At 40.1% G+C, this 12,317-nt stretch overlaps 1 protein-coding gene across 1 annotated transcript in view; it reads right to left on the bottom strand.

The window, feature by feature from the left end:
• Positions 1 to 976: 976 nt before the first annotated feature.
• PAG1 (phosphoprotein membrane anchor with glycosphingolipid microdomains 1) overlaps positions 977 to 12,317 on the bottom strand; it is a 138,237-nt gene continuing 126,896 nt past the window's right edge. Inside the window, exons 8-9 of the mRNA XM_011937139.1 lie at positions 10,179 to 10,238; positions 977 to 6,643 (exon numbers count right to left, since the gene is read on the bottom strand). Of these exons, the coding sequence (XP_011792529.1) occupies positions 6,281 to 6,643; positions 10,179 to 10,238 (423 nt within the window). The 3' untranslated portion in view covers positions 977 to 6,280. The remainder of the gene's footprint in view (positions 6,644 to 10,178; positions 10,239 to 12,317) is intronic.

Here is a 12,317-nt window from a genome sequence, read left to right as displayed (position 1 = left end):
CCATGCCTGGCTAATTTTTTCACATTTTTAGTAGTGACAGGGTTTCATCATGTTGGCCAGGCAGGTCTCAAACTCCTGACCTCAAGTGATCTGCCTGTCTCAGCCTCCCAGAGTGCTGGGATTACAGGCATGAGCCACTGCACCCGGCCTAAAAATGATTCCTTCTTATAAAAAGGATTTCTTCCACTTCACAACACTCAGCTTCCTTTTTGTTTTCTGGTAACTATGGGTCTGGTGTTGTCATAAGAATCTACCTTCCACATGCTGGACAGTGGGGGCTGCCGCTTGAGGAGACCCAGGCCAGATACAGAGCACTGCGGGGAACACTAAGCTTCTGTGGTTAGAGCATGGCGCTAACATTTCTGCCTCTGTGAGTCTGATTCCACCACATAATTTTTTAAAAGTTCTTTCCCATGGCCCCTTAGTGTCAACCATTCTTCTGAAAGAAGTGAGCAACAGTGTACATGTTTTGGCAAAAGTCATGACAAATAGCACCAGCATCTGCCGCCCTAGGTGGACCTGTGGCCTCACTTTGGCAGCCTGTGAGTTGGGCCGAGCTGTGATGAGGCACGGTTCCATGCTGGCTGGCAGGGTCTGTGATACGGTAGCACTGTGATCGGTACCGGAAAGACATAATGGCACGTCCTGTCAATAGCAGACACAGAAGGCTGAGTGGGGAAGAGACCCAGGGATATTGCTACGCAAAGTGGTAGACAAGCTACGTACCAGGAGACAAACCGAGGTGGGAGGAAATAGTGACTTCATGGCCTCATTCTTTAGACTTACTCCTTAAAAGGACTAGATCCAGGAGGGAAAAGTAATCACAAAATGTTCAAGCTAATAAGAGATACTTTTGGACTTAAAACTAAAGTTTAAAAATTCCCAGTACTGAAAACAACTTTCTCACTCTTTTGTGAAGTGGACAATTTGACCATTACAAAGACCTTTTGAAACAATGAATGAAAATGCTACTAAGTGTCATGAATTATCTTTTAATATTTTTGAGTAACGGGAGTACTTTAATACTGATTGGGCCCGTGTAATAGACAATATGTCACTTTCGGTGTAACTACTTTTATGAGGAAAAAACATATTAACAATGAAATGCCAATTCCTATTTATGACAGACCTTTTTTGTTTAGATATATTTCAAGTTTCCCCAGAAAATATGAGGCATGTTAACACAACACAATTATTTAAAAGGGAACAACATTAAAACATTTTACTGCTGCCAGTGTAACATACAGACATCTGAGAAATGACGATTATCAACCTTTGTAATACAAGATTATACAAGGTGATATGAGGTAACCCAAGGACAGCACATTTTAAAAAATACCCACAGTATCTATCTGGCAAGCCAAAAAAACTTCCTGTATTAAGAGAAATCATTACTGAATTGAATGCTTTTTTAAAAATGTCTTTTAAACAAAAATTCTATTTCACTTTTCATGTTACATTAAGAATTTGGAATATTATTTTTCAGTTACGTCAAAGAAGAACTTGAAAAAAGTAATGACATACTTCACAAATAGAAGAGACTGGATGTAAACACAGACCTAAAAATGAGCAGTAGGAGAAAAAAGCCATGAATGTTTGTTCTCTTCTGGACCATGATTTTAAATTTTAATTTGGTAATTCCAGATCAAGATTCTAATTTATCAGGGTTTCTGGACTGATCTCTTTAAGTTAAACACTTTCAGTCTAAGTGTGTTCAACTTGCCTAAAGCTACTGTCAGGAAAAATGTATTTAAGAAAAGATACAACACAGGGCAAGAAAATACTACTGCAGAATAAGGAATTTAGATTTTACTGCAAATAAAGCCATATTTGATATTATAGACACATGTTTCTATTTTCACATCAGTCACTTATTAACACCAAACATTATACTTCAACTTTTCCCCATTACACAGTACAATAAGCCTGTCAAGATTTCCAGGAAGTAACCATCAGTACCTACTGTGCTTCCAGCAGCCAAAGCTGAGCTGGCTGGGTACCAGAAATCAACACCTTCAGGAGAATGGCATCACGAGATTGCATGGACTCATATTAACTATTACAAGGAGCACTGGAAGAAAACGTCATTTGCTCATTTACAAAATCCTAATTGAACTAAAGCTCTCTAATTACAGCCACAGTATCAGACCAGCTTTTTTGCACATCCTATCACATCGCTGCCTGCTGATGTTTTACACTGCCTATAAAGCCTCATAATTTTAAAAGGGAATGAAACAGAATGCCACGGGTGACCGACCTCTGCTCCTGCTACTTGGGAGTCACGTTGTCTTGGCTTCATCCTGGCTCAAGGTTACTAGTCGCTTGCTGCTTTAGGCCAAATCTTTTATCTCTTTACATTTCCTCCTCTCAGGCTGAGTCAGAAGTAAGTCACATGTATAACAGAACTGTCTTAAAATATCCTGTTTTTCAGCCAAGAGAATTATGGATGCAATTTAAAGTCTAAATATATTAATTGGAAAAATTAAATTAGACAACTCAAGGTTTTCCTGTAATTACCAAATGAAACTGATTGAAAAACTGTTCCTTCTAATTCTGCTTTTCCAACAAAAGTTCATCACACTAGCAGGATAAACATTCAAAATACGTAATAGAACATATCCTAATTAAGCACCAGAGTTGTGTCAGAGTGAAGTATATACACACACACGTATATGTATGTGTATATGTGTGTGTGTGTGTGTGTGTGTGTGTGTTTATTACTGGTTAAGTAAATGCTCTAGTTAACAAAAATCATGAGAAATATATATAGTGACATAATGTGGTTAAATTTTAGTTCTCTGTGTTAACTACTTACTGTTAATTTAGTACTCAATTAGAATTAACTCTGGGATTTTGAGGGCAGATAAATCAGTAATTAGCCTTTTTCCCACAAAGAATAGTGGTAGCTTCAAAAGCTTCAACAGACCTAATGATGTAATTTATTCAGGACAGGAAAAAAAAAATGTAGCTAACATTCTTGCAAGAATTACTTTCTTATAGAATTTAAGATTTCCTCAAATATTTTCTTTTCTATATAGCATTTTGCTCTTGTGTAGTTATCCGCCTAGGATACAGAGAGGATATTGAGACTATTTCAGAAAGTAGACACACTAAAAACATTTGGCAAATGAAAAAAATTTTGCATAAAGCAGGTTATCCTTTCCTGCTGACTATACTTAAGAAATACCAAAAGTAGCATACAAAATGCTTGTAAACTTTCAAAATATCTGAATAAAAACAGAGATCCTACTTTTAACTGAGACAGATTTATAATTCTTACTTACAAGATAAAAAAAGTCCTAAAATTTATTTTTAAATTTCACATAACCTGCTATAATTGGCTGTAAAAAACGGATGTCAAAATAGAATTTGAAATAGACAAAGTGTTTTTGATAACTACCTTTCATATATTTTATTTAAACTGTAGCATTAGCTCAAGATGAAACTTTTTAAAAGACACCATAGGCTTTGGTTGAACTCAAAGATTCAAGCCCAGATTCTGAACAAAGTAAATGTGATGAAATTTATGAAAAACTATACTATACAGTCAAAACAGTGATGGTGCCTCAGTAAATATACTTCAGTAAAATATCCAGTGCTCCAAAGAGCTGAGCTGTCTTTCTAAGGTTCACTCTGCTTCTCTCCTCCAGCCCTCATGGCCTGTGCTACCGTCTATTCTTTTAGCGTTTATGCTGGAGGGCCTTACACTTCCTTTAAAAGTACACTGAAAATACTTTATATCACAGCTTATTTTAACCACTGGTTCTCAAATTAAAAGGTGTATTTCAGTGCATATTTCATGGCCACATTGCAGAACTAATATTTGAAAACTTCTGGGGGATATTTTGGTAACGAAATTGCAAAATTACGTGATTATTTATGAGCTTTCTATAAAAAGGTTATTTTTTATTTTTTATTTATTTTTTATTTAGAGATCATACCTACTTCCCTGCCTTTTTGATAAGTAAGGCATGAAATGAAACAAAAGTTTTGAGCTGTAAGGTGCCTATAAAGGATGTCACTACAGCATGCACCATGCTAGGTGTGTAAGATGACATGGCTGTTACCATGTACTAAAGAACCCCATCATGTGAGAGGCTGCTGAGTCAAAGTCATTAACACAGAGCAGTGAAAATCACCAGGCAAAGCAGTGCTTATGAGAGACTGGAATTCAGAAAAATGCAAGGTACAAACTTCTCTCTAATCCAAGGGTATTCTGCTATATCTTCTAATCAATGATGATTGTGTTTATGCACCTGACATCTTCATGGGAGAGACCAGGCTGACTGCAAAATAATCACAACCATGAACATAGCTCACTTCGCAATGTCAGAAATGCAATGTAGAGCAGTCACAAAGTCAAACCATGAATACAGGGATGGAAAAACGTTCCAGTGAGCTGGTCTCTACAATTTTTAACACACTTCATCCTCCCAATTACATTCTTTGCCCATAAAGAAGAAAAACAGCAAGATTATTAAATCCAAAAAGTCACAGATGTCACAATGGGATGAAATAATTTCCTCATTTTTTTTTCTCTATCAGTATAGGAAAAGCTGCCTTTCCATAGCTCACACTCATAATAGTACTTCAACTAGGCTCCTTTGAAAATGAAAGGTGAACAAGTTTCCTAATGCCGGCCTTATAAGATCTAAAGAGATGATTAAAATCAAACCAGGCTGAGCTCTTAATCTGAGCTATTTCAGCCACTGATGTTTGTAAAATATAGGAAGAAGATTCCAATAGGCAATTTGCATTGGCAAGCACTGGACTACAGAATTCATCACTGTTTTCTGAAAAAATGTAATTAAACTTTAATTGAATTATGACACTTTTATGAGGTTTGTAATTCACAGCCACCTCTCATCATATTTTGTTCTTCTTTCCATTTTTACCCTTTCAAATATTGCAATATTGCCCACTGTAAACCAATGAAAATGATTAATTATTTATGTATTTTCCATTTATTTCTCTAGGGGTCTAGGTAATTTGGATCAGGAGCTCCAAGTACCATTTAAAAAGGTGAGTCTTTAAAAACCATCAGTGTTCTAAACACTTGATTAGGAAAAAGATAACAGCTCCTTGTAATGATCTAGCTTATGTGCTTTATGATATCTTTTCCAAAGGAGAGTATAAATCATTGTACATAAAATCAAAACAGTTAATATACATTTTTTTCTGGCACTTTTGAGAAATTAGGCATTGAACATAAAACATCTTATAAACTTACATAACAAAAATAAATGTTTATATTTTAATCTTAGATTACCTTAGGGTAGCAGTTAACTTATGAGATGCCACACTGTTGGTGTGGGCAGTGGAGACCGTGGGAAATACACATTCACGTGCACAGCCCTTTGGAGATGGACGCATGGCTGCCATCCAAATATGTGGTCTGTGTCCCAACATAAAGATTAAGGCTCTCTGTTTTGAAGGAATGAGTTCTGGGCTTAAACAAGTATAGAAGTACCACAATACTCATGGAAAATACTGAAAAGGCTCGGACGAGTTTTCAAACACTGGGGGAAACACGTTTTTGACTAGAAAAATAAAATAAAGCATCTAAAACTGACTTCAAGTACTTTGGGGAGAGGCTGCTGATATAGAGGGCCAAAATAAGGAGGAACAAAGATGGAAGAGACTCCAGGGACGTCCCTCCCCAGTCCCTTCAGCTGCAGGGTCCAGATCCCCAGGTGCCGACGCGCAGCTCTCTGGGGAGGACTGGCGACCTGGGCAGAAAGCAGCAGCCATGGTTTGTCGCCATCCTAAAACACCTACATTGAAAGCAAAGGCCAAGCTTTGTGTGAAAATTTCCTTGGAATGAACCACAGGAATCTGGACATTTCAAGGGGGAAGAAGCCTTAAAGTCAATAGCAGACAGAGAAAAGGAAAGAGGGAAAGAAAAACCTGGCCCTTCTGAATGGCAGTACTTCAGGCTGGGGGCGTTGCGGTCCTTGGTGAGTGCAGTTTTTCCATACAGCTTGGCTTTCCTCACTAATGAGATGAGACCACTGACAGAGGGGATCTTTTGTGGGCGGTGAGGGTGCGGGAGGGAGATGTGCCTGTCCATGTGGCAGGCAGGGGCACGCTCAGGTGCAGCCTAGTCCGTACCTCTCTGTCTCAGAAACTGAACAACTGGGAGAACAGTCAGGACCTCTCCAATCATCTTCAGTTGACTAAAGCAGCATATGAAGTATAGGTTTGTGTCATTTCTTCTCTTCCATGGAAGAAACGTCCCCACATACTGATCACAGGCTACCCAGGGTTGTCTTTTGGGTTGCTAGAGCCTGGTAATATCTCTGCCTTGCTGCAAGTCACTAATGCTCTCGTAGTCATTCTCCTTTGGGACGAGACCGCGGTGGCCATTGGTCCCCAGGGTGGCCTTTTCTTCCTCTCTGTTGAGAGTCTGTATCGCTTCATAATCAGGCTCTGGCTCCTCGCCGGGCCTCCCTGCTGGTGGAAGTGTGCTGTTTGGAGTTTTTTCGAAGTCTTTAACAGTAGCATAGAGATCATTACAGGAGGAGGGTGACCTCTGTGGGTCCTCTTGAATGGAGGTGTAGGTGGACTCTGGCACTGTAAGCGACTGTCCTGATTTATTCACTAACTGTCCAGGTTTATTCACTGATGAGTACATAGCAGAGATCTAGGAGACAAAAGAGGAGTTGAATAAACTTCCAGCTGTGACTTCCCCTCCCTCTTTTTAGTGACAAGCTACATACTGAGCACTCCTGGGCTTCTGTGTGTGTGTGCTCCTTAAAGATTTGTTCTTTCTTATCTGTAATAATTATGGAGCACATTACTAGAGAATAATTACACACATTATCTTCAACTGTGTTAACGAGATCAGTCATATTCCCTTAATTCCATGAAAACCCAGTTCTCTTGGGTCTGCGGAGGAATTTGAGGAGAGGTGGGGTGGAAAGCTCCCGAAGCTCCCGGAAACCTGACCACAGCATTGTGTTTTATTTCATTTCTATATCAGAATGATATTTTGCCTGAAAAAGGGCTCCACTGCTTTACAAGAAAGGACAGAAAACACATAGTAGACTAGTGATTCTCAAAGTGTGGGCTGTAAACCAGCAGCAGCAGGATCTGGGAATTTGTCAGAAAGGCAAGTTCTCAGGCCTCACACCAGAACCACCAAATCACAACCTCAGGGCTGGGGCCCAGCAATCGGTGCTGATTCTTATGGCCAGTAAAGTGTGAGAACCACTGAATTAGACTACTCCATGCTTCGTGCATCACAGGGGTCTCCAACACCCATTGCTGGATTCTCATTGGTGGTACACATGTATCTGAAAGGGTATTCCTGTCCATTATTTTTTGACTTAGTTGTGCATTACTGGTTAAACAGACATTGACAGACCAGGTTTAGTTTTATTCAGTGGGAAAACTCATTCTCGCTTGCATCCAGCCAAGTCAGAAATAACAACTTACGGGATACTATTTCCTATGGGAAGAGCCAGTGGCTCTCCAAGCACACCCTCACAGTCCTCACAGTCTCACTAATAAATCCTGTATCACCTCCGCTATCAACAGGGATTTCATTCATTGTGAAGATTAAATGTACTGATTAGGAGACTTTTGGGGAGTATTAGTTTATTGTGAAAAACCATGGTTGGAAATAAGTAAAAATACCCTTCATTACCTGTGTTTATTTTTATCACAGTGATTTGATTCATTCAAATACCCAGGAAATACATGAACATGCTTCCTCACAGAAGCCTGGCTTCCCAAGGGCTGAGGGACATTTTCCTGCTTTCACTTTTCTCACATACTGCGGGTGAAGTTTCCAGGTGGCCTCAAAAGCTTCTTAAGACAGGCCTGCCACATGCTAACTGGTCATTTGCATGAGAACTTATCATTACAGGCTGGTGGCTGGTTCAGTTTGGTGAGGCCTTGACAATCCCAAGGGTTTACAGTTCAGAAAAACAGTCTTTGGAAAACTCTTGCCATGTTGATCTGACTATCCTAATGAATATGAAATTATTAACATTCTCACCTTAGAGGTTTTAATGAAAAAACTGCTCTCAAAATAGAATAATTATAATTTCTTTGAATTTAGGGAGAATAAAAAAATTCACTGCTGTTTATACTGAAGTGCAAACACAGAATTTATTATCTAAATGGTGGTCTAACCCAAAAATTACATATGGGCAGATTATAAAAGGGTAAACAATGGATGACAGTGGTGAGGGGAGAGGCACACCAGTTTATTCATCACCTGGTAACATCGAGGAGGACAAACGTACCCTGACTTAAGACTGGAACAGTGAGAGTCGGCCCCTCACCACCGTTTGCTTCTCTCCTCAGCTTTCTTCCCCATGGTCCCTGCCATTAATGGCCCTCACTCTTTGTAAGAGTACTTGGTCTTCTTGGCCTCTGTCCTCATTCATTAACTTGCAATTTAATATTGACTCTGGGAATGAACCTAGTGTGAGGAGGGTCTCACTGTGCATTTCAACTTTTATAAAAAGCTTCTTGAGTCTTCTAATATTCCATTTTACTGTTTTCTATGACTATTATAACTATTATTTTTATTTTGTATACAGGTTTCTCTTCTAGCCCCCTTGCTATTTGGCTTCTCAATTTTTCTCTTTAAAACGTTCATCGTTATTCCTCAGTCTGTAAATTGTTGCTATATTCTCATAAGTTACTGTCTTCCCTTTCCCCATTTCTCTTCTTTTTCTAATCAATCCTTTCCACAACATTCTGTTAAATTGGGATAACAGAACTTAAAGCTCAGATCTCAGCTTCAGTCTGGACTGTTTAACATTAAATTACATAAATACAAAAAAATCCTTTTATATTTATTTTTCCTCTTTGTCCTAGAATGAATGTCTGTGAGTCATAGTTATGTCATGTTAAAAATTCATCAGTTTAACTAGGTTCTGTTTCAATTGTAAGATAAGAAGCAATTTACAATTTTACATAGCCTGTAATTTCCAGAACTCCTATATATTTTATCTTCTTGTCCCAAATGGGATCACTTTGGCTGCAGAGTAGAAAGCAGAGTGGAGGGAGGCCAAGGAGCTGCCAGGGACCAGCAGGAGGGGACTGCTCTGGCCTAGGGAGGGGTGGCCGCAGTGGGCTTGAGGAAGGTGGGTACACAAAGAAAAGAGTTTGGAGGTGCAACTGATGGGTCTTGGCAATTGACTGTGTTGGAGGACAGCGAGGAAAAGGAAGTATCAAGATGACCCCTAGGTTTTGGTCTGTGCAACCAGATAGACAGATAGCTGGTCCATTCTGGAGGTAGAAACATGGAAGAGGGTGGGCAATATCACCTAGGGAAAGTACTTCTGCTCCTTAAACATTCAATGTCGGAGTCTATCTCCATATTCTAATGTTTTACTCAGAGTCCTATAAGAAGTGATGTACCTGCATATGTACTTTGCTCTTGTACGTGTACACAATTTACTCTGTTAGGAATTCCAGATAGAAGTTATATGCAGTTAGATTAAAAGGTGCTTAGCTCTCTGAGCATAGCTCGACATTATATATATATATGTGTGTGTGTGTGTATGTGTGTGTGTGTATACACATATATATATTTCATATGTGTATATATATATATATATAATACTGGCTTTAACAATTTTAATCTTTCATTGAAAATCTAACCCGTGAATTTTGCACCCTGGTGCTTGGGAATATGCGATCTGCTCTTGTTGGCTGCTATGTCTGACCCTCGCTCCAGCCTGGAACTGTACTTACTGAAGTTAATCAGCTCTCAGCATCCAAATTTCCACACGGAGACCTCCTCTTTCTGTCTCCCAGGAGGGAGCAAATTCCCTATATCCACCTGTTCTAATTTCCTGAATTTTCCAACCCATGATTCATTTCCTTCTGATGTGGTCTTCCTGACTGCTGACTGCTCCCATGCTGGAATGTTTTTCTTCTACTCTTCTCCCCTACCCTCTCTATTTTTCCTGACCCTGCTTTCCTGCTCAGTTTCTTTTCCTAAGCTGACTGCTTGTCCGGTCATCCTTCTTGTCTGGTCTGCCCGTCAGTCTCTCTGAGCCATTATAAAACCAACATCCCAAGTCTTGATCTCAAACATAGGCACAGGAGAATATTTCAGCTCTTCCAAAGGTAACATTACAGTGCATGTATTCAAGGGGAGAAGCTCTATTCTTTAATACAGGAGTTTTCTCTTTTTAAAAACAAACAAAACTTACCTCTTCTTCCGTGAGAGTGGGGTCTTCTTCCCGAGACTTGTATGACAATGAGCTAAATCTCTGTCAGAACAAACACAAGCCAAGGAAAGTAGTTTGATGTTAACAGTCTAACCTTTCTTTTGCACATGTTTCCTCATATCTGTCTAGAAATGTTTTCAAATGATTTTTATAGAACCAGGAAGAAATTATGGGAAGAGAAACAAACACTTATGCAATCTATTACATGTACGATGTTCAGGGATATCTAGTAGTATTATCCTTAGAGAAATTTCCTCTAATTTTGTATTTGGATCTGTAGGTACAAAGAAGCCAAAAGAATTATTTAGACTACTGTTTGAATTCCTAATTGTCACTGAAGGATTGGTCATCCATGGAGGATTAATACTTAAAAACATGGTGTTTCTTTATCAAATGCCTGAATTTTATATTCTACAGTTTGCTGGCGTTATCAGAAAGATCCTTAAGTCATTTGGAAACTTCAAAGCTAATGGAGAAAATGACTCACATTTTGTGTTTTGCCCCCTGCCTGATTTCTCAATGATTTTGGCTCTTGGTTTACTGATTCTCTAACACATCCCTTGTCTTAATTTTTGGTGACCTCAACAAATGTGTATCCTAAATCCCGCCTTTCAGTTCCTTGACTTCCCCTGCTCCCACTGATCTTGTGCTCTGTGTCCCCTCTCCATGTCCGCCTCTGACCTCAGCACCCTCATGGTTGCACCCGGGCCTTTCTAGAGGCCCGCCACTCCTTCCTCCCTGGACATGTTCTTCACTGGCTTCCAGGACTCCACAACTTTCCTGTTTTTGTTTCCTACTTTGGTCTCTGCTGGTTCCTTTTCCAGATCTCTATTCTTGGAGCTCTGCCAGCCTCTATTTATACTCACCTATCCTATGACCTCATCCAATCTCCTTGCAACCCCTTTCAGACCAGTGCTCGTGGTCAAAGCTCACTCCTTCTGTAACCCAGTTCCAATGCTCCTTCAACGCCATTGGGACCCATTCATGCTTTCAACATCTGCCCTGCTCCTTGGTGTCCTGTACTGCTTTACTAAGCTTAAGCTCCGTAGTCAACTGCCAATCATATGTGAACTCAACCCTCTAGTGAGTCCTTAAAGCAGCTCCGTATCATCTGATGCTTCCCCAATACACCCAGTCTCTGCTCAACTCACAGTCTACTTTGCAGCTTCTCCTCTTCTCCCCAGACTTCCAACACCTCCTCACCTATCTTCACTCTGAGCAGATGATCTTGCTTCCTAGTTGGCTAAGAAAACCGAAGGAATCAGAAGAAATTTGTATGAACTCTTACCCCCACCCTCAGCCTCTGCATTAATCTATTTTCTTTCTTCCCTGTCAAATGGATTTTCCATGTTCTGCCTTCAGGTGATCCCCTCTTTCCTATACACTAGACTCTGTCCCCACATACCTATGTGAGTACAGAGCCAGGAATTCTCCCAGTGTAGGATCATTCCCAGCCACATACAAACGTGCTGTTGTTTCTCTCATTCTAAAAACAAAACAAACCCAGTCCTCCGAAATTCTACCTACTCATTATCTCACTTCTTTTTTTTTTTTTTTTTTGGACATTGTCTCACTCTGTCATCCAGGTTGGGATACAGTAGCGTGATCTTGGCTCACTGCAGCCTTGACCTCCCAGGCTCAAGCCATTCTCCCACCGCAGCCTCCCAAGTAGCTGGGACTACAGGTGCACACCACCATGACCAGTTAATTTTTGTATTTTCTGTAGAGACGGGGTTCTGCTACATTGCCCAGGCTGGTCTCAAACACCTGGTTTCAAGTGATCCACCCACCTCGGCCTCCCAAAGTGTTATGATTACAGGCATGAGTCACTGCGCCCAGCCTGTCTCACTTTTTTATAGCAAAATCTTTTAAAGAGTTGTCTAAAAAGTCAACCAAACCATTCTTCTCTTCCTATTCTCTTTCTAATCCATTTCAGTCACGTTTCTGCCTCTACCATTCCACAGAGACTGCTCTTGTCAGGGGCACCAATGAGACTCATCTTCCCTGACCTACTCGCTGCACTCGGCAGAGAGGCCCGCCACTCCTTCCTCCCTGGACATGTTCTTCACTGGCTTCCAGGACTCCACAACTTTCCTGTTTTTGTTTCCTACTTTGGTCTCT

The sequence above is a fragment of the Colobus angolensis genome, unplaced genomic scaffold (genome assembly GCF_000951035.1).
Source record: "Colobus angolensis palliatus isolate OR3802 unplaced genomic scaffold, Cang.pa_1.0 Scaffold16, whole genome shotgun sequence".
NCBI lineage: Eukaryota > Metazoa > Chordata > Mammalia > Primates > Cercopithecidae > Colobus > Colobus angolensis.
The sequence above is the reverse complement of the archived record's forward strand: the minus strand, read 5'-3'. Positions and strand labels throughout refer to the sequence as shown.